The sequence below is a fragment of the Balaenoptera acutorostrata genome, chromosome 1 (assembly GCF_949987535.1).
Source record: "Balaenoptera acutorostrata chromosome 1, mBalAcu1.1, whole genome shotgun sequence".
NCBI lineage: Eukaryota > Metazoa > Chordata > Mammalia > Artiodactyla > Balaenopteridae > Balaenoptera > Balaenoptera acutorostrata.
In genome coordinates this window covers 102,160,395-102,185,915 of record NC_080064.1, presented here as the reverse complement: position 1 = coordinate 102,185,915, position 25,521 = coordinate 102,160,395, and the positions used below count along the sequence as shown (strand labels likewise).

At 34.7% G+C, this 25,521-nt stretch overlaps 1 protein-coding gene across 2 annotated transcripts in view; it reads right to left on the bottom strand.

Moving 5' to 3' along the window:
* SYCP1 (synaptonemal complex protein 1) overlaps positions 1-25,521 on the bottom strand; it is a 193,019-nt gene that overhangs the window by 77,846 nt on the left and 89,652 nt on the right. For both annotated transcript variants that reach the window (XM_007169343.2, XM_007169344.2), the window contains exons 16-22: positions 13,893-13,997; positions 12,982-13,085; positions 11,145-11,262; positions 10,360-10,430; positions 7,552-7,633; positions 1,624-1,686; positions 1,382-1,444 (exon numbers count right to left, since the gene is read on the bottom strand). In XM_007169343.2, the coding sequence (XP_007169405.2) occupies positions 1,382-1,444; positions 1,624-1,686; positions 7,552-7,633; positions 10,360-10,430; positions 11,145-11,262; positions 12,982-13,085; positions 13,893-13,997 (606 nt within the window). The remainder of the gene's footprint in view (positions 1-1,381; positions 1,445-1,623; positions 1,687-7,551; positions 7,634-10,359; positions 10,431-11,144; positions 11,263-12,981; positions 13,086-13,892; positions 13,998-25,521) is intronic.

Genomic DNA, 25,521 nt, shown 5'->3' with positions numbered 1-25,521 from the left:
ATTTACAGTATCTATATGGTAATGTCCTATTTTATTCCTGCCTTCAGTGAATTTTACTCTCTCTCCTTTTGTAATCAACCCTGCTAGGGGCTTATCAATTTTATTAATATTTTCAAAGAATCAACTTCTGATTTCATTAATTTTTGTCTTTGTCTCTCTTATTTCTTTGATCTCTCTTTTCATTTTTATTATTTCCTTTAGTCTACTTTCTATGGGTTTCATTTGCTCACCTCTTTTCAGTATCTGGATGAAAACCTAGGTCATTTCTCCTTTTCTAAAATAAACATTATTTATAAATTTCCCTACAAGAACTGCTTTAGTTGCATCCCACAAATTTTGGCATATTGTATTTTTATGATCATTCAGTTTAAAATAATTTCTAATTTTCCTTGTGATTTCTTCTTTGGCCCATGAGTTATTAACTAGTATAATGCTTAATTTCCAAATATTTAGGCTTTTTCAGATATCCTATGGTTACTTATTTGTAATTGAATTCTGTTGTAGTGAGAGAATATACTCTATAAGACTTTAATATTTTTAAATGTATGGCCCAGCATATGGTCTATCTTGGTAAACAACCTAAGTGCACTTCAAAAGAATTTACAGTTGTAGCTATAATGTTCTACAAATGTCAATTAAGTCAAGGTAGTTAATAATGTTGTTCAAATTTTGTATATTCTTACCAATTTTCTTCTAGTTGCATCAATTGCTGAAAGAGGGCTATTACAACCCACAAATACAATAATGAAATTATCTATTTCTCATTTTAGTTTTTTAAGTTTTTGCTTCACGTATATTGAAGCTCTGCTATTAAGAACAAATACATTCATGACTGTTATATCTTCCTGATGAACTGATACCTTTATCATTATCAAATGCTCCTTAGGATCTCTGATAATACTCCTTGTATTTCAATCTATTTTATGTGTTATAAATATTGTCATTCCAGCTTTTCTATGCTTACTGTTTGTATGGTATATGATATATCTTTTTCCATATTTTTACTTCAACTTCCTTTTATCTTTATATTAAATAAAGTGTGTCTCTTGCAGGGAGCATATAGTGTGGCCTTGACTTTTTTATCCAGACTAACAATTCCAAGGCTCCACCCCAAACCTACTCAAGCTCAATTTTCAATGTATGGGTAAGGAATATGAAGACATATATATACACACACGTACATATATTCTAAGCTGCTTAGATGATTTTAACATAGATAAACCAAAGATGTGCACTCTACTACAATTAAAAGGATTGATTCCCACAATCTCAAAAGATAATGATTAAAAATAATTGCTACAATATAAATAAAGGGCTTAAAATTCCTAAATTCTCATCTATGTGCTAGTATTTTTAAAACAAAAATAAGGATTCCAAGTACCTTTATCTCATAAACATTCAGTTGCTTGCTTTCTGCTGTACTTTTTTTTTTTAAGGCCTTATTCTGTTAAAAGTTAAAAATAAAGAATTATGTTTAATATCAAAGTAATTCAAACTTGCACTGTCACTGACTTAGACTAAAATTACTAAAGTAAAGAAAGGAAAGCATTATTCTCTAAAACTGTAGTGAAAACATAGGTTTTTTTTTTTTTTAATAGTTTTATTTTGAGAATCAGTACATACCTCCTGCTGGAGTTCTTCAATAAACTTACTTTTATTTTCAACTTGTTTCCTTAAATTGTTACACTAAAAAATCAAGAGAAATTTAAAATATTTTATTCAATATTCCAGTCAAAATAAATAATTTCAAACTAACAAAAATATTAGCATAGAGATCACTTCAAAAATCATGTCGTTAAATAATTCCATTAATGTCAAAAATTATGTGAACAAGTACAAATTTCAATAGATTACCTCAGCACAAATTTGAAATTCTTAAAATGTCTTAATCTACTTAAAGAACACATGACTTCAATTACTTTAAGGGAAAAGACCTTTTACTCAATCCCATACAGAGGGCTGAATTATATAATCACTTGGATTTTGGAAAGCCAGCCAGAGGATTAACTATAATTTGTCTTCTTTCTTATTCATTATTCCCCATTTATCATTTATGAGATCTCTTTTACTTATTATATTTGGGGAAGGGGAATAATATAATACTCTATCTCCTCCTAAATACATTCTAATTCCTCTTACAGAAATACCATCTAAATCATTTTTTTTAATATCTCACTTTGAGGGACTATTTCACCTGACTACACATGTAGAATTGGATTAAGAGGTACTAGCCCAAGAAATATATGGAGTACCATAAAAGCAGCACAGATTTCTAAAGGGTCCTAAAACATCACAGATATATAAGCTGTTCTAATTTCCATCAAAGTAGAAAGAAAATCCAACGGAAAAAAATTTTAATATCCACCATTAGCACAAAATGCTGTGTTAAATATTTTTCTTGAAACAGTCATATGTAGTCATAGTCAGCAACTATTCTGAAACTGAATAAGGTATGATACTGAGGTTTACAAGTGATTTATCTAAGTTTTAATGTGCACCATCCCCCTCAATGGTCTATTTCAGAAAACTCAAAAGGAAACTGAAGAAGAAAAGCCATAGAAAAGTGAGAAACATTTTATTGATTATCATGCCAATTGGCAGGTATAAACATATTAGGTGAAACTATTTGTGTATATAATTTTTATTTATTAAAAAAATCAAAGACTTCCATTTTTGACAGAAAAATCACCTAGATACTCTGAACAACTTTCCTGATAAAAATAATTTAAAAGTAAATGTCTAAAACATAAGGAATCTGCCTACTTGAAATTACAACTTTAAAGTGTAGTAACAGTAGGTTTGGGGCTAGCATCAAAGCCAGCATTTGGCCTACGGGTATCTGCTGAACCTACCTAGGGTAAAAGAGATAGGAGATAAAACTCAGGGCTCACTAAAGGTAGAGAATCCAATAAGAGAACCCTGTACAGAGTCACAAACCCAAAGGACTACCTACTCAGTGAAAGCATAAACAAGAAATAAATCTGCCACACAGAAGGGTACAGTAAGGAAACCTGTCTGTCTTGATCTTGGCACTGAGTGAATGGTATGAAAACTGTCCTGAAAATTTGTAGCCATGAAGTGGCCTTATATTGGGGAGAGGAGCGGGGCGGTCATTTATAGCTAGATTCATGCTCTCTCTATAATCTCAAAAAACTTCAGTTGGAGAATTTACTTTAAAATGGGCTCCTCGTTAGTAGTGTCCCCAAGAAAATCTTTCTGGGAGGATACCAATTTCAACACAAGCCTCAAAGAACTACCACAGATAAAAAACCAAGGAATCAAAAAACATAAATAAGGCTCAAAGAATAAAAAGTCAGCAGAAAGAACAAAGAACAAAATCAGACCTGAAAAAGACTTCAGATATTGATATTATCAGACAAAGAATATCATATTAAAATATATTAAATATTTTTTAAAATTAAAGACTTGAAACTATGAAAAAGAAATGAGAGACCATAAAAGACAATTGAGCAGATTTTAAAAAGAACTAATTAAAACTTCAGTAATGAAAAATGTAATTAAAAGTTAAAACTCAATAGACAGGAAAATAGGTTACTTCTTGGCCTTACCACATGAATGCTGAACAAATTTTTAAAATATCAGTTTGAAGTATCACCAGATTATTAACTTTGCCCAAAAAAGCACATGTTTTATGTATTTCTCCGTTCTTCAGACCATCAAAACTTATTCCCTTGAGAGTTAATATTGATGATCACATTTTTCTGCTACTCAGCTTTTCCTAAAAAACTATCTTTATAACTGACATTACTACATATTATAAAAACCATCTTTATAACTGTAATTATGACAGTTCAAGAAAATATGTATATTTTACTAAAAGGATAATGACATCAGATCTATCAACTTTGTCATTTTGACTGGCCCATCTCACTGTCCCTTATTTCTGAATAAACTAATGAAAATTAAAGTAACTTAAGTTTTCAATCCTTTTAAATTTAAATAATATCTAAATTTAGGACTAATTAATATATTTGATGGAATACCCAGAAATTCTTGAAAAGATTTTAAACTATTACAGTTATTTTTAAGTCAAATAATCCATGTACAAAAAAATCAAAGAATTTTATTCACCAGAATTCTAGGTAGAAGAAAATAGTGTTAATTATTAGAGGTCAGAGTTTCAGAAAGTGAACTATGCTTTCCAAGGGACTACTCACTGACTCACTATACAGAAGGTCAAGTTTAAGACAAGTGTGTGGTGAAGGGCAGAGAAGGGAAAAGTGAATTGGTATTGCCAGCCAGGCAGTAAAAACATTTCATATAAAGAAAGCAGAAATTTTTCTGCAGCTCCCTTGATTATAAGAATTGGAGAGATATCTAAGAATGATTTTTAAAAGCATCTTGCCACTCTAAAGATATCCACAACAAATGCAGCTGATGAGAGAATGAAATTTGGGGAAAGGGAAGAGATAGCTAAAGAGCAGTTTAATGAAGCTTTGCTCTTTGAAGCATTATGCAAAAACTCCTAATGCCAGAGCCTCTTCAAAGAAATCTGCAGTAAAAATCCTATACTATTCCTCTGGGAGGGGGAAGGGTAAGCTGGGACAAAGTGAGAGAGTGGCATGAACTTATATATACTACCAAATGTAAAATAGATAGCTAGTAGGAAGCAGCCGCATAGCACAGGGCAATCAGCTCAGTGCTTTGTGACCACCTAGAGGGGTGGGATAGGGATGGTGGGAGGGAGACACAAGAGGGAGGAGATATGGGGATATATGTATATGTATAGCTGATTCACTTTGTTGTAAAGCAGAAACTAACACACCATTGTAAAGCAATTATACTCCAATAAAGATGTTAAAAAAAAAAATCCTATACTATTCCTGAAAGCCTTCAAAGTGGAATTGAGATTTCTTTGTACAGGACAATGTAAAGGTTGGCCCTAAAGAATCTAGCCATACATATTTTGTTACAAAGTCTCTATTCCTAAATATTTTTCACATTTGATAATACCTTGTTTTCTAATATCTTCATTTGTTTATCTTTTTTTACGACTTCACATTCAATGCTTCGAGCCTAAAAAACATTATTTGACATCAGATTTTTAAAAAATGTTAACAGAATTTCTATTTTCTGAGTATCTTTCAGACATGGAATTATAAAGCTTAGTCTTATATTTCTACAAAAACAGTTATCAGCTTTCCCAGTTTAGTTCAGTAACCTTTTTTAAAAAAGAAATTCTTTTTGTGTCTATATGTCAATGTTCATTATTCTTATCTTAGCGTAGTATCACTTTACAATATTTTATTAGCTTTCCCAGTTTATACTGAATTTTTTAAAACTATATATAAATGTTTATAATCTGTTAAATATGTCTTTCACAAACATTTGTTAAACTGAACTTTGTAACAATCCAATGATATAGAAAAGTAGGTATTATTATCCCCACTTTAGAGATGAGAAAACAAAGGCTCAGATAAACTACGTATGAAATAATAAATGTCTGAACTAACGTAGTGGATTGGGATAAAAAAGAGTGTAATGAATTTCAATGTCAGGCAAAATATCCAAGAAATATTTGCAATTTGAATTCTTTCCAGGAAACTGTTTCAGTAGGTAAACTGAAATCCAACCATGGAAAGCTGAAACATGCTATCAATTTGTCTTGCATTTCGTTTTTTTTTTCCTTAACTCATCATTAATATTTTCTACTTTGGTAAAATAAATTTAAGTTCTTAGTGGAAGATTTTTATTTTACATTAAACATCAAATTCATGTTCTTCCCTACACCAACAAAATTAGTGTTTTGAAGCAGCCTCTGATACAAATTTTAAAGTAGTGAATTACATACCAAGTCTTTAGGAGATTAAATTCATTTTTTCGGGTTGAATTTAACTAATAAATATGAAACTGAAAGAAAAAATAGCTTTTTGAGAAAAAAATGTGATATAGTCTAAAGAATGTTAGAGAGGCAGCTCTACCACTTCTTAGTCAGGTAGCTTTTCAAGTTTTTACCCTTTGAAGGCCCGACTTCCTAATTCATAAAATGAGGACAAAAATGACTTCCAGTTTAAGATAACACACATAATCTAGAATGTTCCTGGCTCATTGCAAGCCCTTAAAAATATAGTTCATCTCAGCCTCAGACTATTCCAATAGTCTTAAAACTCTCCAACGTATAAATAAAATTATGACACTTCTCAGGTGAAAACTCTTCAATAACTTCAAACTCCTAAATATAGCTATGTGGCCTTAAATGATCTACCCTCATTTTTCCCCACCCTCATTTTTCCCCATCTTCATCTGTCCACTCTCATCTCCTCATCTCTCATCTTTCCCTCCTCTCTCCACTCTCACCACTATCTTAAACTCCACCTTTCAGCCAAGATAAACTTTGTCTAGTTGCTTAAATATGATGGGCTCTCTCATACTTCATATACAATGTGTGTGTGTGTGTGTGTGTGTGTGTGTGTGTGTGTGTTGTAACTTGGAATACTCTTCTTCTCCCTGATATACTTGTGCCCACACCTCTGCCTTCCACTAATTCCTATTAATCAGAGGTTTCAAAATGAATGTTGCTTCTTCCAGGAAGCTTGTCCTGACTCAAGTTTAGATAGATGCCCTTTCCATGGGCTCCAACAACAATTACATAGAAGACCTATGTTTTGGTCTGGCCAGCATCCTTCCCTGCAAAGACTCTTTCAGTGTAAATTTCACAGTAATCCTGCTTAGTTCATAAAGCTTGATGGAGACTGATATGTCTCCAAGGATGGCAATGCAGCTCAGGCTTAGGCAGATTACTCTATCCCCTAATTGCAATGAATGGCTCAGGTATAAGTGAGTTAAACTAGGCCAGAGTCCTCTCTAAGATTTTTTTCAGAGCTTTCAAGACTATTTTTTATAGCCTTCCAACTTATTCCAGTGCCTTTCACCTCTCCCTATTCCATTCTTAAAAATTAAAAATGTTACTTATCTAATAAAAAAACTTAATTAGATCACTATTGTCCACCAAAACAAATTAAAACCAAACTTAGCACCCAGAACAGTGCCTGGCACATCGTAGGTAGTCAATAATATTTGTGGAATGAATGAAAAAACACAGTCAAGGCTTTCACAATCTAGTTTGATCAGCACAATCTATTTTGGCACCCTTTTCTCCCTCTATGTACATTATATACTATAATCACATCACATACTTTATACTATTCCACTTTTGTGATAATCTTCCCTAAAAGCCTTCTTCCTATCCCAACTCTTTGAAATCATTTCCACCAATGCACAACACAAATTTACTAATCAATTTATCAGTATATTTCATATTAATAAAGCATGAGCCTTTTATTTAGCCTAAAATATAAATCAACATTTATAAATGCTCACTATTTAAAGAAATTTAGAATCATGCCACTATTTCTTCTAGATATAAACCACATAAGCAAAATAACCCAACGTGGCCCATATTTTTAAGGTCAATAGCCTACAACAGCCCTTGGCCCACTAATTATTTATACAATAGTATACTTTTTTTGACACGTATTGCTTTTATGATTTAAAATTTTGTGATAGAACCTTTTATTAAATACAACATACATTTTCTTCACTCTTGTCCAATTTACATTTAACTTCATCTCCTTTCTGTTTTAGTTCTTCTTTCACAGATTCCAGTTCATTCCTTAAAGAAATGGAAGAGTGACATTGTAATAAAATCTATATTTTCATTTTATTCCCTTTCTGGAATTTCTAAAATGGTTGACTAATTTTTTGTTGGTTTATATTTTCATTTTGTTTGATAATTTTTCATGCATTAATGTCAATAAGCACACTTCTACATTTAAGTTAATTTATACATTTATTTTGAAATTACTTAGATCTTTATAGCCATTTTTCCATAAAAAAAGAAACTCCTAGATAGGAAAACTTATTTCTTATTTAAGTCAAGATTTCACTTTACTGTTTTCTTAGTCATAAATTAGTCATCATTCTAAGACATAGTCATAATGTTGTACAGATAAATTAGGGACATACATACCAGTGATTTTAAAGAAGAAACTACATGACTGAGATATTTGCATATACTTGTATCCTTATATACGTACAGAGTATCTCTGGAAACATACACAAGAAACCATGATACCTCTGGGGAGGGAAACTGGGTATCGGGAAGACAAAAGCCAAGCAAAACAGTTTTCTTTCCCCATGTCCCTTTGTCCTTTTGATTTTTACACCACATGCATGTATTATCCTTTCAAATTTTTTTCAATTTAAAATCTGTCTGTTGCATATGAAAACAATGGTATTTTGTCTCTGAAGGATATTTAAAGCTATTTCTAATTGTAGACTCTCTTGTTATTACAACTGATATATTACTGGGTCTAATGTAAATGCATGGAATAGTATTCAATCACGTGGAATAACTTGGCCTTGTAAAAACTGAATCTAGGGTGTTTACTCTTCAACTGAGTTTAAAATTTTTAATTGGCATATTCTTACTTTTCCTAAATATATTTTTATTTACAGTTCTGTAAGTCCATAGAGTAGGTAGATGTACAAAAAGATATTTTCCAAATAACTTGAATTCTCTTAAATTAAAAGCAGCCTTTCCCTAAAAAATATCTTCACTTTTTATCCCCAAAATGTACAGCGGCTTAATCACAGATTTAATCTATAAATAACAGTTACTTCTGAAGAAGAAAAGTAAGCATAAAGGATATAAGTAATCTTTAGAAGCATAGTAAAAGATGACTTTCCAAATATGGAAAATAGTAACAGTTAAGTGCCAGGCACTGTGCTCAGCACTTTATTCACATTTCCTCATGTAATCCCCAGACAGTCCTATGAGGGAGATATATTAGGTCTAAGGAAATATCAAATAATTTACAATAGCTAAGTTTTAATGACCACATTCTTTAATCAAACAAATCAAAACTTAATACATCAGAATGTAAGTACAAACAAGAGCCCCCAAATATTTAGAAATCGTCTAAATTACTAATGGATTAAAAGGAAACTTAAAATACAAAAACAGATTATTTAGAAAATAATAAACATGAAAACACTGCATATCAAAAACCAGGTCACAGATCTACAGTAGTGTTAGAAAGTAAATTGATACCTTGAAATGTTTTTCATTATTTGAAAAAGAGAAAGATAAACCAAATATCAATATATTGATTTTTAAATATATCAATTTTTAAAGTAACTAAAGAAAATATTAATATTTGATTGCAGGCAGGAAAAAGATTTGTAAGTATAAAAGCAATGGGAATGTTTGGTCATTGCAATCATTGTTGCTTTTGTTGTGGTCATCCATGTACAATGCTTGGTGTCAGTCTATTTATCTCTTGTAAAAATAAATACAGTGTGTGTGTGTGAAAAAAAAAAGCAATGGGAAAAAATTTCAAAAGGAAAGAATTAGATTTAATACAAAATTTTTTTTAAAAACTTCTGTATAACAAAAAAATTACCCAAAGTGAAAGGAAAACAACAGGTTAGGGAAAATATGTGCTTTAAATAAAATAAGATAAAGGATTAATATGTTTTTTAAAGCTTAAATAAATGAGTAAGAAAATAATCAAGATATCAAAATATTAGTGGGCAACAGGTATAAGCAATTTACAGAGAAGAAACTCTAGCAAACACACACGAAAAATTCCAAAGCTTACCAAAAACATGAAAATTATAAGTCATAAGAACTATGAGTTGTTTCTACCTGTTATATTATCGAGTAAATTAATGATAATACCCAAAAGTAATTAAAACATTTGGAACCAGTGTTTTCATAAAATATTGGTTGTATTGCATGGTTTACAACCGATAAAACCTATTAGAAACCATTGGTCTATAAAAAGTAATTGAAATAATTATTCCTATGACTCAATAAATTCACACTGGAAATTTATCCTATAAGAAAAAAATCTGTATGTCCCAAAATGTTTACTGTAGTATTCTTTATGATAGTGAAAAACTGGAAAATGTAAATATCCAAATTAAAATATTGTTATATCCACTTGACTGACTGGCATACAAACATTAAAATAGATGATTGTGAAAACAACTAGAAACACAGATAATGCTTAAAGTAATATTAAATTTTTAAAATATCTCTTCTAAATTTTCTGGCATATGACTAGTATACTTTCTTAAATAAATATTAAATGTTAGAAAGTTTATGATACTTTAAAATTAATTTCTACATCTAATATCACTATTTCAAACTAAGTATAAAATAGACATTATTACAATTTTATTTTTAAGCAGGATTCCAAAGCAATGATTTAAGTCTAATTTTTTATTTTATACTATATTCAACATAAGATTAATCTAAATTAACTACAACAAGTTAATAGAAAAGAAATACTATTTTGGGCCAGTCAAAAAAGGCCAATGCACTCGTCTTGCCTTAATTGTGTTTCTGTCTCTTCCAGATTTTCTATTTGTTTCAACATCCTTTCTTCTTGCTTTTTGCTGTTCTAAAGAAATAATCAGTGTGGTTTATATTAATTATTTTGTTTCAACAAAAATAAAATTGAAATTAATATTCAAGACCTTTATCTGTCTTAAAATTTATTTAGTTATACATAAAGCAAGAGAATGGGTTATTTAACTTATACAGTTCCACACTAGTTTTCCAGCCTTACTCTATTCCCCTAATAATCTCTATATAGTAGCTAAAAAAACAAGTCTTACTTGCTGTTTCCCAGTGATTCTTTGAGACTTGTGTCCTTTGTTCATATTGCTATGGCTTCAAGGAATGCTTTTCCACTCATTGCTACCGACTGAACTGATAATTATTCATTTTTTTAAGGCAAAAATCAATGCTGTATTCTCTCTGAAGCCTTCTCTTTCTCTTTCCCCAAGGCAGAAGTGATCCTGTGAACTCTGATAACACTTTGTCCCCCAAACAATACATATGATATACTATTTTAAGTTATTTGAGCATTTATTTTTTTATTGAGTCGTAAACTAAAGAGGAATGATACTTTATTCATCATTGTATGCATATTATTGCTACCTCAATATGCATATTTTTCTTCTAAAACAAAGTATTTAGAAGAAAAAGATAATCAGATAATCTAAAATAATCAGACTTTTAAAGCTGGAAGAAACTTTAGAGGTAATCTATTCTAACCCCTTAACTTTACAGTAAGAAAACTAAGTCACTGGGACTTTCTTTTTCTACTCACATTAATATCTTCTTGCTGTTTCTTGAGTTCTAGGGCCATATCCCTTGTTTCTTGTGCTAGTTCTTTGTTTTCCAGTGAAAGCCTTTTGCAGCTTGCAGTTAGTTCAGCATTCTTAAGCCTGTTTTTTAAAAAACATGTCATACCAAAATATTTACATTTAAAATTATATGATGTGGAATTTTATCCAAAATAATCTTAGGGGAAAGAAAGGAAGGGCTGGGGTTACAAATGAAATAGGATTGGCCATTAGTTAAAAATTTTTGAAGCTGGGTGATAGGTATATGCTGGTTCATTACAATATCCCCTCTTAACGTTGTATATATTTGAAAATTTTCTATAGTAAGTTTTTCAAGATGTTACATATTTCCTTGTATAGTCTCCATACCACGTCCCTGTTTATCTTTCCACAAATTTTGAAAAGTATTTTTTTTTCATATAATATTTTCTTTCTAGTAGACTGTCTCTTAGAAACTGTTTCAAATTTCTCGTGATTTAATAGTACATGAGACATTAACTATTTTTAACTAAAATATTTTTATTAAAATAAATAAAACTTTGTGCACATGCACAACACTTAAACTGCTCTTACAAGGTCTCAAATATTCTACATTGGAAGAGAGATTACTGCTGTTACTGGTTGCAGCCAGGATCAATTTTAAATGAGGGAAGGGGAATGTGTGGCTCTATGGAATGATTTCAGAATCACCTATTATCTCCTACTTACTGATACTGGAAACTCATCAAAGAGTTTTAATTAAAAAATGAAAAGTTGAAAAAGCAAATATACCAAGGATAACACAAATTTATATTAATCAGCTCATTCATTAAAGGAATTTTGGTTAATAGATGAATTTTACCCAGAGCCCCTACAAAAGTACTGTTGAAAAGGTACCAGAAAGCTGAGAATGGGAGTTGAAAGAGAAGTGACAAGATGCTGAGTAAATTACTTATTTCTCATTTTTATCTAGAGTTGAGAAGCAACCAGAAAGCAAAAATCATGCTCACCACTAGATTGCCTACTTCAGTTTAGTTCTCCCTGAGTAACAACACAACAATCATTTCCTCCCACTTTCTCTAGAAATTAAATTTACTAAGTAGGTGAAACAACTAAATATTATGTTTGGACAATGTGAGAAATGAATTTATATTTTGTCATTTCATCAATACAAACTTATGTAGTAATTTAGTAAAACAATCAAAATAACTAGTTACAACTACAAATGATTATTTTTATGAGGAACTAACTAATCTCCAAGAAAAGAACATATCGCTCTTCTCATGCAGTTCTCAAGTTTGTGATATATACTCTTCTTATGTCAATAATATATACTTCCTTTAACAATGAAACTGACACATTATTTTGATCTTTAATCAGAAATAAAACACAATTTTAAGCCTATTCAAAAAAGTATTACACATAATTTACTAATTTAGTATTACCTACTTTGGAAAGTAGTTAATACTTTACAGTATTACAGAAAGCTTAGGAATTGAATACATAAGCTACTTTATAGATAGAAAACATACTTTTCGGGCTTCCCTGGTGGCACAGTGGTTGAGAGTCTGCCTGCCAATGCAGGGGACACGGGTTCGAGCCCTGGTCTGGGAAGATCCCACATGCCGCGGAGCAACTAGGCCCGTGAGCCACAATTACTGAGCCTGCGAGTCTGGAGCCTGTGCTCCGCAACAAGAAAGGCCATGATAGTGAGAGGCCCACGCACCGCGATGAAGAGTGGCCACCACTTGCCGCAACTAGAGAAAGCCCTCACACAGAAACGAAGACCCAACACAGCCATAAATAAATAAATTAATTAAAAAAAAAAAAAAGAAAACATACTTCTCATTTTCAAGCTCAGTTTTCAGCTCTTTAACCTGTTCTGAATAATGCTGTTCACTTGTTACAATGGCAGTTAACTGTATTTCCAAATCATGTACTTTTTTCTGGAAAATAAACATGTATTATCACAGCAAATGTTTTTACAATTTTCTCACTTAAAAAGTACGGTCACTCTATGTAAGCAAGTTATATCTTTGGCAAAAATATATCAAATTTTTAAAATTTAAATTGATTTAATGCCATAGTCATTATAATTTTAAAACAATGAGCAATGACAAATGCAATACTGTAAGTAAATTCCATCTTGATATTCTGAAGCTCAACCAGTAAAATTATATTTACATATTACAAAATACTATTGTCAATTTTATACTACCAAGTAATTAATTTCAATTAAAATGTCACATTATTAAGAAGAAATGCATTAGTTAATGAAATCAGGCAGTACTTGAAAAACTAAGCTGTTCTTACTATATTAGAAAGACAATTACAATGTAATACTGTAATAGACTGAAAACATACCTTTTAAAAATAAAAGACATTCTAAAATTATAACATGAGCACTATAAAAACTACTGTAAGCTAAGAACTTAATAAAGGCTAAAATTTAAATGTATCAATTAAGAAATACTCAAGACATCAAGAAATGTAATTGTTATAAGCCATGGCATTATGTATACTATTGGTATCTAAAATGTTGACCTTTCACTTCCTCATTATAATATGCAGGTTCTTTAAATGTGCTTTAAATCAATTGTCAGCATACTAAATGTAGCAGGAACACATCTTCCAGAGGAATTTTGTGAAGCAATCTTGCACAAATCTAACAGCCACACCATAATCTACAATGTAAATCTGTATCCTACTAACAAAACACTTGAAAGAAAAAAATGTATCCTTTTTAAACAAACCTCTCTGGTTTTGAGAAGCCCAGTTAGTTCTTGTTCTGCTCCTTTTAATTCTTCAGCAATCTTCTCAAATTGTTTCTTCTCATCTAAAAGCTTTTGGTTTTCTGCCTATTTAAGGACATGAACAAATCATGACAATCAAAGCACACACACATTCAAAATAATCAAACTGCTCAAATAGAGTTGTGAAGAGAATTATGAATTTCTCTTTGGCTAAAATTTTTTAAAAAGAGAAAACAAGTCATTAAGTAAATTCCCAAACTAAATATGATAACTGAGGATTTAATGGGCAGAGCCCTGGCATTTTTTATTTAAAAAAAAAGTCATACAGGTCACTGAATTCAAACCTCACCTTATGCATAAATCACTTTAATTTATTAGCACTTATTACTTAACTCACTATTCTATCAACCCAGTTTGTACTTACATTTTACTAAAAGGCTCTTCCTGTAACTTTCATGCAATGGTCATTGTTCTGTGTTCCTTAATCACAAAGAAGTCTAATTCCTCTTTTCACATGATAGCTGAGAAATATTTGAAGAGTTATCATCACTCCTAAACCTTTCTCTTAACTATTCTAAAATTTCTTATTTTTTTTATTATATATTCCTATGGAATGGTTTTATATTGCCTCATTCCTTCAGGATGGGCTCACTTTGTCAACATACCATTCTAAATGAGGTGTCAAGAATTTAATTCAATGTTCTAGACAACCATGGGTCAGGAAACTACAGCTCACAGATCAAATCCAGCCACTGCCTGTTTTTAATAATTCTTTACCATAATATAGCCAACCTAGTTGTTTATATATTATCCATGCCTGTCTTGCCCTGTAACAGCAAAGTTGAATAGCTGCAGCAGAGACCATATGGCCCACAAAGCCTAAAAACTTACTATTGGCCTTTCACATAAAAATTTTGTCAACCTCTGCTCTAGACAAGTCCTATACAACAAAACTTTCTGCAACAATAGGAACATTTTCCATCTTGTCCAATATGGTAGCTATTAGTCCTTCAAATGTGGGCTACTGGAGCTGAGAAACTGACTTTTTAATTTGATTTATTTTAATTAATTTAAATATAACACATTTGGCCAGTGGCTACCATACTGGTTAGCATAGCTCTAGCTACTGAGCAAAACAAACTATAATCTAACCATTAACTCTTTAGTTATGGGTGCTTAATTTCTATTACTTCCTCCTGTTATCCAACAGAGCATAAGTTTATGAATTCAATATTTATTTTGTTTACTCAAGCATGAGATTATAATTTTATTAAAGGCTTGCCCATAAGAGGTCCAAGATTAAAAACTATAAAATCTATGAATTGCACTTATAGAGTTTGAATTTTATCTATAAGCAATGTAGAGCTATTGAAAGTTTTGATACAGCAATATAACATGATCATATTTGTGATTTAAAAAAGATAACTATAGAAATAGTACATAGGAAGACCCAATTATAATCAGGCTACCTATATAGATACGTACAAATATCTACAAATATAAAGACTCAAGGATATGCCACATAAACGATAAACATAAGAAAACTAATGGCTATAATAATATCAGTTAAAACAGACTTCAAAATGAGAGAGTATTATCAGAGATAAAGATAGGCATTTAATCATGACCAAAGAGTCAATTCAGCTGGAAGATATAATAGTTATATATAAATGTAAAACCTTTAACCAAAATTCAAAATACACAAGGCAAACATTGACAGAATTAGAGAGAAACAGACAATTACAAAATCAAAGTAAGAGATTTTAATACCCATCTTTCAGTAAACAATAGAACTGGACAAAAATCAATCAAAACCAAAAGATTTTTCACAATACCATCAACCAACTGTACCTAATTGACATTTATAGAATGTTCCACCTAACAATAGCAGAGAAAATATTCTTTTCAAGTGCACATGGAGCATTCACTCAGATATACCATATCATGATTTCTAAAACAAACCATAACAAATTTAAGTAATAAAGTATATTCTTTGACCATAATGGAATTAAGCTAGAAATGAATAACAGAAATATAACAGCAAAATCTCCAAATACACAGAAATTAAATAACAGACATAAATAACCCCAGGGTCAAAGAATAAATCTCAAGAGAAATCAGAAAATAAATGAAAATGAAAATACAACATATCAAAATTTGTGGGCTACAGCTAAAGAGGTGATTAGAGGAAATTTATAACATTAAATGTTTACATTAGAAAAGTCTCAAAAAGCAATCTAAGTTTCCACCTTAAAAACCTAGAAAAAGAGCAAATACACACAAAGCAAACAGAAGGAAGGACATAAAGAGAAGAAATCAGTGAGACTGAAAATCAAAAACCAACAGAGAAAATCAATGAAATAGAAAGCTGGTTATTTGAAAAGATTGATAAAGTAATAAAACTCTATCAAGACTGACAAAGAAAAAAGAGAGAAGACATAAATCACCAATATTGGGAATGAAAATAAGGGTAGCACTACAGACTCCAAAGACATTAAAAAGATAATTGCAGGGAGTGCTACAAACAACTCTATGCACAGACAGTCGACAAAGTTAATGGAATGGGTTAATTCCTTAAAAACCACAAACTACCAAAATCACCCAAGATAAAGCAAGTAACTTGAATAATTCTATAGCAAAAATAAATAAAATTCATAGTTAAAAATCTTGCCAAAAAGCAGTCTCTAGGTCCACATGATTTCTCTGGAGAATTCTACCAAACATTTAAAAAAGAAATAATACTAATTCTATATAATCTCTTCCAGAAAATGGAAATGAAAGAAATGATTCCCAACTCATTTTATGAGGCCAGCGTTAGCCTGGTTCCAAAACCAGTGAAAGACAATCCAAGAAAACTATAGGTCAATAACTCTCATGAACACAAAAACAAAAATCCTCAACAAAATATTAACAAAACAAATTCAACAATACAGAAAAAGAATAATACGGGCATATCTCAGAGATATTGCGGGTTCATTCCAGAATACTGCAATAAAGCAAATATCACAATAAAGCAAGGCACAGGAACTTTCTGTGCACATAAAATTTATGTTTACACTATTCTTAGTTTATTAAGTGTTCAATAGCATTATGTCTAAAAACAACAATGTACATACTTTAATTTAAAAATACTTCGGGACTTCCCTGGTGGAGCAGTGGTTAAGAATCCACCTGCCAAAGCAGGGGACATGGGTTCGAGCCCTGGTCCAGGAAGATCCCACATGCCGTGGAGAAACTAAGCCCGTATGCCACAACTACTGAGTCTGCGCTCTAGAGCTCACAAGCCACAACTACTGAGCCCACGTGCCACAACTACAGAAACCCGCACACCTAGAGTCCATGCTCTGCAACAAGAGAAGCCACCTCAATGAGAAGCCCGTGCACCACAACAAAGAGTAGCCCCCACTCGCTGCAACTAGAGAAAGCCCGTGCACAGCAATGAAGATGCAATGCAGCCAAAAATAAATAAATAAATAAAGATTTTTAAAAATACTTCATTGCTAAATAAACCCACACACCTATGGTCAATTAACCTTCGACTAAGGAGGCAAGAATATACAATGGGAAAAGTCTCTTCAGCAAGTGGTGTTGGGAAAGTTGGACAGCTGCATATAAATCAGTGAAGTTAGAATATACCCTCTCACCATACGCAAAAATAAACTCAAAATGGCTTAAAGACTTAAACATAAGACATGACACCACAAAACTCCTATAAGAGATCATAGGCAAAACATTCTCTGACATAAATCATACAAACTTTTTCTTAGGTCAGTCTCCCAAGGTAATAGAAATGAAAACAAAAATAAATAAGTGGGACCTAATCAAACTTACAAGCTTTTGCACAGCAAAGGAAACCATAAGCAAAACAAAAAGACAACCTACAGAAATGGAAAAAATAATTGCAAACGATGTGACCAACAAGGGCTTAATTTCCAAAATATACAAACAGCTCATACAACAACAATAAAGAAACAAACAACCCAATCGAAAAATGGGCAGAAGACTTAAAGAGACATTTCTCCAAAGAAGATATACAGATGGCCAATAGACACATGAAAAGATGCTCAACATCGCTAATTATTAGAGAAATGCAAATCAAAGCTATAATGAGGTACCACCTCACGCCAGTCAGAATGGCATCATTAAAAAGTCTACAGGGCTTCCCTGGTGGTGCAGTGGTTGAGAATCCGCCTGCCAATGCAGGGGACACGGGTCTGGGAAGATCGCACATGCCGCAGAGCAACTAGGCCCGTGAGCCACAACTACTGAGCCTGCGTGTCTGGAGTCTGTGCTCCGCAACAAGAGAGGCCGCAACAGTGAGAGGCCCATGCACCGCGATGAAGAGTGGCCCCCACTCACCGAAACTAGAGAAAGCCCTTGCACAGAATCGAAGACCCAACACAGCCAAAAATAAATAAATTAATTAATTAATTATTTAAAAAGTCTACAGATAACAAATGCTGGAGAGAGTGTGGAGAAAAGGGAACCCTCCTACACTGTTGGTGGGAATGTAAGTTGGTGCAGCCACTGTGGAAAACAGTATGGAGGTTTTCTCAGAAAACTAAAAATAGAATTACCATAGGATCCAGCAATCCCACTCCTGCGCATCTATCCAGACAAAACTATAATTCAAAAAGATACATGTACCCCTATGTTAATAGCAGCACTATTCACAATAGCCAAGACATGGAAACAACCTAAACGTCCATTGACAGATAGATGGATAAAGAAGATGTGGTACATATATACAATGGAATACTACTCAGGCATAAAACAGAACAAAATAATGCCATTTGCAGCAACATGGATGAACCTAGAGATTACCATACGAAGTAAAGTAAGTCAGAAAGAGAAAAACAAATACCATATGATATCACTTATATGTGGAATCTAAAATATGACACCAATGAACCTACCTAAGAAACAAAAATAGAGTCATGGATATAGAGAATAGAGTGGTGGTTGCCAGGGGTAGGTGGGTGGGAGAGGGAAAAAAAATACTTCATTGCTAAAAAAATGCTAACCATCATTACATTATTTGTAATCTTTTTGCACTAGTAACAAAGATCACTGATCACAGATCACTGTAACAAATATAATAATAATGAAAAAGTTTGAAATACCATGAGAATTACCAAAAAGTGACACCAAGACACAGAGTGAGCAAATGCTGTTGGAAAAATAGCGCCAATATACTTGCTTGAGGCAGCGTTGCCACAAACCTTCAATTTACAGAAAATGCAATTATCTGCTGTGAAGTACAATAAGACAAAGTATGCCTATACACCACACCAAGTGAGATTTTTCCCAGGAATACAAGGCTGGTTCAATGTTTGGAAATTAATCAGTGTAAAACACCATATTAATAGTCTAAAGAAGAAAAACCACATGATCATATCAAATGACATGTAAAAATAATTTGACAAAATTCAACACAGATTCATAGTAAAAATTCTCAACAAACTAGGAATACATGGGAAAGTCTACAAAAAACCTATAATTAACATCATAGTTAATAGTTAAACATTAAATGTTTTTCCCTTAAGATCAAGACATCAAAGATGTACACAATCATCACTCTTATTCAATATCACACTGGAAGTATGGAAGAATTAAAAAATACACAAAATAATTCATCTTTAATAAATAAATAAATATTTTGTGGAAAAGGTTGGGGGTGTGGCCAAGATGGCACAGTAGGAAGACCTTGTGCTCACCTCCTCCTATCAGCACACCAAAGTTAAACTATTTACACAGAAACTGTTGATGAGAAAGACCAGAAGACTAGAGAAAAGATCTTCTACAACTAAAGAAATAAAAAAGGAACCACAATGAGATGGGTAGGAGGGGCAGATATATGGTATAGTCAAGACCCACACCCCCAGGGTGGGCAACCCACAAATGGGAGAATAATTGAAATTGCAGAGATTCTCCCCAAAGAGCACGGGGTCCAAGCCCCACACTGGGCTCCCAGGCTAGGGGCCCTGCACCAGAAGATGAGTCCCCAAAACATTTGCCTTTGAAGGCCAGTGGGATTTACTTTCAGGAGAACCAAAGGGCTATGGGAAATAGAGATTCCACTTTAAAGGGTGCACACAAAATCTCACATGCTCTGGGACCCAGGGAAAGAAACAGTAATTTGAAAGAAGCCTGCGTCAGACCCACATGCTGACACCAGAGAGCCTCCTAGAGAGGCATGAGGCAAGTGGAGCCCACCCTGGGAACACAGACACTGGCAGCAGCCAATTTTGGGAGCTCATTCTACTACGAGGACACTTGTGCTGGCAAGCAACATTCTGGAATCCTCCCTCTAGCTTATTAGTGCCAGGACCTAGTCCACGTCAACAGTCTGAAGACTCTAATACTGGGAACCTCAAGCCAAGCAACTAGCCAGATACAGCCCCACCCACCAACAGGCCAACTTCCTTAAGAGCCCCAAAGCCCACAGCCACCCCAAGACATGGCCCTATCCACGAGAAGGCAGAGGACTCGGCCCCACACATCAGTGCACCAGCACTAGCCCAGGAACCACCAGGGCCCTGCAATCAGAGATCTCAGGAACCAGCTCTACCCACCAGTGAGCCAGCACAAACATGAGGACCCAGCCTCACCCACCAGTTGGTGAGCACAAACCCCAGGATCCCTTGGGCTCCCACCCTGCCCACCAGTGGGCGAACACCAGGCACAGGACCACTGCAGCCACACAGCCTGCCTTGTCAAAAACCAGCCCACTACCAGCAGGCTGGCACCAGTCCCAGGACCCCCTGGGCCCTGACCCTGCCCACCTGCAGGCCAATACCAGTTCTGAGATGCCTTGGACCCCCTCAGCCAGCCATCCAAGGATCCAGCCCCACCAAGCTTCAGGCTGACACCAGCTCTGGGATACCCCGGACCCCAGAGCCAGTAGTGTCAGGAACCAGCCATGCCCACCAGCAGGCCGACACTAGATGCAAGACCCCAGCAATACAACTACTCATCCCAGAACCCAGCTCTTCCCACCAGTAGGTCAGCACTAGCCCTAGGATCTCCTGAGGCTCCACAGCCAGCCACCTTGTGACCCAGCCCCACCCATCAGTGAGCAGCAGCCTCCACACAAGGCAGGGCCTGGCAACCAACTGGACCGGGGCCACCCACACCTGTAAGACCACCCAAAGTAGGCAGCCCACCACAATAGAAGGAAAAACATGGCCCACATAGGGGGCACCCCTAAAGCATATAGTTCTGATGACCAGAGGAGAATATGTGGCTGGGACACACAGGATGTCTCCTATAAAAGGCCACATCTCCAAGGTCAGGAAATATAACCAACCTTCTAAATACATAGAAATAAAAACAGCAAATTAGGCAAAATGAGGCAACAGAGGAATATGTTCTAAATGTAGGAACAACAAAGTGAAGTGGAGATAAGAATCTACCCAAAAGAGTTCAGGGTAATGACTGAAAAATGCTCGAAGGACGTGGGAGAAAATTGGATGAACAGGGGGAGAAGTTAGAAGTTTTTAACAAAAAGTTAGAAAATATAAAGAAGACCCAAACAGAGATGAAGAATACAATAACTGAAATTTAAAAAATACACTAGAAGAAATCAACAGTAGATTAGATGATACAGAGGAATGGATCAGTGAGCTGGAAGACAGAGTAGTGGAAATTACTGAAGATGAACAGAAAAAAGAATAAGAAGAAATGAGGACACTTAAGAGACTTCCATGACAACATCAAGAGTATTAACATCTGCATTATAGAGGTCCCAGAAGGAGAACAGAGAGAGAAAAGGCCAGAGGACATATTTGAAGACATAACAGCAGAAAACTTCCCTAACCTGGGAAAGGAAACAGACATCAAGGTTCAGAAAGAACAGAGAGTCCCAAACAGGGCCACACCAAGACACACTGTAACTTAAATAGCAAAAATTAAAGATAAAGAGAGAATATTAAAAGCAGCAATGGAAAAGAAGTTATGCACATGAGAACTCCCAAAAGGCTATCAGCTGACTTTTCTGCAGAAACTCCACAGCTCAGAAGGGAGTGGCATGATATATTTAAACTGGTGAAAGGGAAAAACTTAACAATCAAGAATACTCTACCTGGCAAGACTTTCACTCAGATTTGATAAAGAGATCAAAAGTTTTACAGAAAAGAAAAGCTAAAAGAGTTCAGCACCACCAAACCAGCCCATGTACAAAGCTAGTAGAAAGGTTAAAAGACAAAAGTAATAAAATCAACTTTATCTGCCATAAGTAGATAAGGGATACACAGAACAAAAAGATGAAAAGTATGATGTCAAAAATAGTAATCATGGGGAAAGGGGAGTAAAAATGTAGGGTTGTTAAAACGCATTTGAACTTAAGACATTAAAAACTTAATCAGATAGATAGATAGATAGATAGATAGATAGATAGATAGACTGCTATATATAAACCTCATAGTAACCACAAGCCAAAAATCTATTATAGATACATACACACAAAATAGAAAAATACTCAAACATAACACTAAAGATAGCCATCAAATCATAAGAGAGCAAAAAAGAACTACAAAAACAACTCAAGGAGGGGACCAAGATGGTGGAGTAGGAGGATATGGAACTTACCTCTCCCCACAAATACATTAAAAATATATCTATACATGGAACAATCCTCATGGAAAACTGGAAACTGACAGAGGAACTCCTATACAACCAAGGATGCAAGAACGATTCCCATGTAATCAGGTAGGACAGGAAGAAAAGCATCAAGTTGGGACCTGTGCCCCTGGGAGGGGACTAAGAAGAAAAGGGAAATTGCATGGGGGGACACTCGCTGTGGAGAGTAAGTGGGTTGAGCCACAGACTGGGCATCCCAGTCCTGAGGTATTACATAGAGGAGACAAGTCCCTTTGGCTATTTGGAGAACTGCTGGGACAGAGAGAAAGGCTGGAGGTGCCTAGACTCTACTTGTGAGGAGTGAGTGGGTGCTGGCTTGCCACCAGGCAGGGCAGGGAGAGGTCTGCCCTAGAGGCTGGCACCTTGAGCACTCCCCAGTCCAAGCTGAGTGAACACCTTGGCCCCACTCACTCCACACAACATCTTGACACTGGATCTAGGAAAGCCAGGTCCTGGGAGAAGACTCGATCTAGGAATGCAGAGGCGGCCCAGGAGCCTGGGGTGTGGTCCGGGTAGGGTGGCTGCAGCCATTGTTGGTGCTTACTCAAACAGCGCCACAGAAGTAGCCCAGGCTTCTGATGGCAGCACAGCCACTTCAATTCCTGCAACCATAATGCCACGATCTCCAGTGTCAATCAAGTTAATGCTCTGGCCCTGCCCACTCCATGTCATAACCTTGCACTAGATCTGGGACAGTGACAACAGAGGAAAAGACGTGACCTTGGGCTGAGGGAGTGGAGCCACAGACACATATGCAGGTAGCGGACTGGACCTCTGTTAGCCCACGAGCCTCACTTTCTATACAGCATTCCCCTCCTTTGGAGCAAAGGCTCCAGCACAAGGAGAAGGAAAAAATGCACACTTAAGGGAACACAGCCAGCTCTATCCCAACCCTCAGGGCATCCACTCCTGCAACTTAGGAACTGAAAGGGTGGGGATTGCCACTGAGCAGAGAAGAAGTCACACCTCACACCCTGTGCAGGCTTTAGCTCCTCAAACACCAGCCACATCCCCTATCAAGGTGATAGTGGCCGGCACACCCTGGGGAAAGATGTGACTGGTCTCCACACAAAATCCAGCCCTCACACCAAAAACACTGGGCACACGCAGTCTACACAGGGATGCTCCCACATAAAAACACCCCTTCAAGACCACAATAGATAACTGTTTCACCTAAATTCATAGAGACAGAAAAAGGTAAGTAAAATGAAAAGGCAGAGGAACAACTCATAATTGAAAGAGCAAGAGAAATCCCCTGAAAAATACTGAAACAGAGATAATCAGTACAACACACAAGTTCAAAACGTTGGTAATGAAACACTAAATTAAGAAAGAGAATAGATCTAAACATTTTAACAAGGAACTAGAAATTATACAGAAGACCTAATCAAAAACAGACATTTCAATTTCTGATAAAAAGCACTCTAGAGGTAATGACTCACACACTAAATGACACAAAAGAATTCATAAGTGATCTGGAAGATAGAAAAATGTAAATCACCCAATCAGAACGGCAGACAAAGACAAATGAAAATTAATGATGAAAGCAACATACAAGGTCTATGGGATAATATAAAACATGTCAACTTCCACATTATAGGGGTCCCAGAAGGGAGAAGAGAGAGAGAAAAAGGTCAAAAATGTACTTGATGAAATTACAGCTGAAAACTTCCCTAACCTAAAGAAGGAAACAGATATTCAGGTACAGGAAGCACAGACAGTCCCAAACAAGATAAACCCAAACAGACACACACCAAGATATATCATAATTAAAACAGCAAAAGTTAAAGAGAGAATTCTAAAGGCAGCAAGAGAAAAAGAGAGTCACGTATAAAGGAACCCCCATAAGGCTATCAGCCGATTTTTCTACACTAACATTGCAGACCAAAAGGGACTGGCATGATATATTCAAAGTCTTGAAAAGGAAAAACCTGCAAACTAGGATACTCTACCCAGCAAGACTATCACTGAATAGTCTTGAATATCATTATCTATTGAATAGTCATTGTATATCATTATCTCTTCAATAGAAGAGATAAAGAATTTCACAGACAAGCAAAACTAGAAGAATTCAGCAATACTAAACCTATCCTAAAAGAAATGTTGAAGGGACTTCTCTAAATGAAAAAGAAGTAAGAATCTACAGGAAAGGGAAAATCCCAACAGGAAAGGCAGATAAATAACAAGGATTGAAGATCACTTAAATGAGCTAGTACACATAATAAAAAACAAACAAAAATTGTAAAAGCAACTATAACTACAATAAACAGTAAAGGGATAAGCATGAAAATGTAAAATAGGACATCAAAATCACAAAATTTGGGGGAGGGGAGTAAAAAACATGTAGATCTTTTAGAATGTGCTTGAACTTAAATAACTATCAGTTTAAAGCAAGTAGATATGATTACGGTCAACATAGATGAACCCCATGGTAACCACAAATCGAAAACCTACAATAAATACACAAAAACCAAAAAAAAAAAAAAGAGAGAGAAACTTAAGAATATTACAAAAGAAAATCATCAGGCCACAATGGGAAAAACAAAAAGAAGAAATAAAAAAAGAAGACCTACAGGGCTTCCCTGGTGGCACAGTGGTTGAGAGTCTGCCTGCTAATGCAGGGGACATGGGTTCAAGCCCTGGTCTGGGAGGATCCCACATGCCGCGGAGTGACTAGGCCCGTGAGCCACAGCTACTGAGCCTGCGTGTCTGGAGCCTGTGCTCCGCAACAAGAGAGGTCATGATAGTGAGAGGCCTGCGCACCGCAATGAGGAGTGGCCCCAGCTTGCTGCAGCCAGAGAAAGCCCTAGCACAGAAACGAAGACCCAACATAGCAATCAATCAATAATAAAATAAATCTTTAAAAAAAAAAAAACTACAAAAACAATTGGAAAACAAGGAAAAAATAACAATAAGTACATGCATATAAATAATTACGCTCAATTTTTTTTTTAAGTACACAATTCAATGGTTTTTAGTATATTCACAG